Source organism: Nicotiana sylvestris, chromosome 8 (genome assembly GCF_000393655.2).
Source record: "Nicotiana sylvestris chromosome 8, ASM39365v2, whole genome shotgun sequence".
NCBI classification, from domain to species: Eukaryota; Viridiplantae; Streptophyta; class Magnoliopsida; order Solanales; family Solanaceae; genus Nicotiana; species Nicotiana sylvestris.
In genome coordinates, this window is record NC_091064.1 from 113,555,123 (window position 1) to 113,557,257 (window position 2,135).

Consider the following 2,135-nt stretch of genomic DNA (forward strand, 5'->3'; position numbering starts at 1 on the left):
GCTAAGTGGCAGATACTACTAATTGAGTTCGATATCGTCTATATAACTCAAAAGGCGGTCAAGGGACAAGCATTGGCAAATCACCTTGCTAAAAATCTGGTGGGAGGAGAATACGAACCCTTGAAAACGTATTTTCCTGATGAAGAAGTATAATTCGTAGGAGAAGACACTAACGAAGCATATGATGGTTGGAGGATGTTCTTCGATGGAGCCGCAAATTTTAAAGGAGTGGGCATCGGAGCGGTTTTGGTATCAGAAACGGGTCAGCATTATTCGGTATATGCTAAACTTAGAATTCCCTGCACCAACAACATGGCAGAGTATGAAGCCTGCATACAAGGGCTCAACATGGCAGTCGACATGAACGTTCAGTAGTTGCTAGTGATCGGTAATTCAGATTTGCTTGTGCACCAGGTACAAGAAGAGTGGGCCACCAAGAATTCCAAGATATTGCCATATCTTCACCATGTGCAAGAATTGAGAAAGAGGTTTACAAAGATAGAATTCCGACATGTGCCCAGAATTCAGAATGAGTTTGCCGACGCATTAGCCACTTTGTCATCCATGATACAACATCCAGATAAGAACTACATTGATCCCATTCCGGTAAGGATCCATAATCAGTCGGCATATTGTGCTTATGACAAGGAAGAAGCAGATGGAAAGCCTTAGTTCCATGACATCAAAGAATACTTATCAAAAGGAGAATACTCGGAGCATGCAAATCACACTAAAAAATGCACGCTATGGAGGTTGTCAAATCACTTCTTCCACAGCAGAGGGAACTTGTACAGAAGAACTCCTGATTGGGTTTACTAAGATGTGTTGACGCAAAGGAAGCCTCTAAGCTACTTGAGGATGTGCATGCTGGGACCTGTGGTCCACACATGAATGGTTTCGTCTTGGCTAAAAAGATACTCAGGGCAGGTTACGTTTGGATGACCATGAAGATGATTGCATTCAATATGTCTGCAAATACTTTTAGTGGCAAGTGCATGCCGACATGATAAAAGTGCCGCCAAATGAGCTCAATGTAACAAGCTCTCCTTGGCCATTCACCGTTTGGGGAATGGATATTATTGGTCCGATTGAGCCCACTGCTTTAAACGGACACAGGTTTATTCTGGTAGCCATTGATTACTTCACAATATGGGTAGAAGTTGCATCTTACAAAGCTGTAACCAAGAAAGTCATCGTAGATTTTGTCAAGGAACATATTGTCTACCGATTCGAAGTTCCCGAGTCAATTATTACCGACAACGCCACCAATCTCAACAGTGATCTGATAAAAGCTATGTGTGAAACTTTCAAAATCAAGCACAAGAATTCCACAGCCTACAGACCTCAGATGAATGGAGCCGTATAAGACGCCAACAAAAACATTAAGAAGATACTAAGGAAAATGGTAAAGAACCACAAACAGTGGTATGAGAAGTTACCCTTCGCTTTGTTGGGATACAGCACTAAAGTTCGCACATCAATCGGAGCAACTCCCTACATGCTAGTTTATGGTACTGAGGCTATCATCCCAGCCGAGGTAGATATTCCTTCTTTAAGAATCCTACATGAGGCTGAACTCAGCGATGCAGAGTGGATTAGGAGACGCTATGAGCAATTGGCCCTTACAGATGGGAAGAGGATGAACACAGTGTGTCACGGCCAACTTTATCATAACAGAATGTCCAGAGCTTTCAACGAAAGGGTCAAACCAAGGCAATTTACACCGAGTCAGTTGGTGCTTAAGAAGATCTTCCCATATAAAGATGAAGCCAAATGGAAATTCTCTCCCAACTGGCAATGTCCGTACATGGTTCATAGGGAACTAACAGGAGGAGCACTCATACATGTAGAAATAGACGGAGAAATCTGGCAAAAACCAATCAATTGAGATGCAGTCAAGAGATACTATGCCTAGATTAGTTTAAATTTCTCTTATGATGTAATTGAACTACGCTTGACCTGATTCCCGTTTAAGAGGGGATACGTAAGCAGCCTTATGGTTTCAGTCATATCATAATAAAATTTTTATTTCCCCCAAGAGCATAAACCGGGGCAGAATTTTGAGAAGGATTCTCAAAATTCCGGAAAAGGTTCGACAAGATCCATTATCCGCAAACGGTCAAAGATCATCTACC

At 42.2% G+C, this 2,135-nt stretch overlaps 1 protein-coding gene across 1 annotated transcript; it reads left to right on the top strand.

Annotated features, from left to right (window-relative positions):
- The first annotated feature begins 1,402 nt into the window (after positions 1 to 1,402).
- Positions 1,403 to 1,888, top strand: LOC138875542 (uncharacterized). The gene has a single exon (XM_070154379.1). It carries the CDS (start codon positions 1,403 to 1,405, stop codon positions 1,886 to 1,888), a length of 486 nt encoding a protein of 161 aa, XP_070010480.1.
- The last annotated feature ends 247 nt before the right edge of the window (positions 1,889 to 2,135 follow it).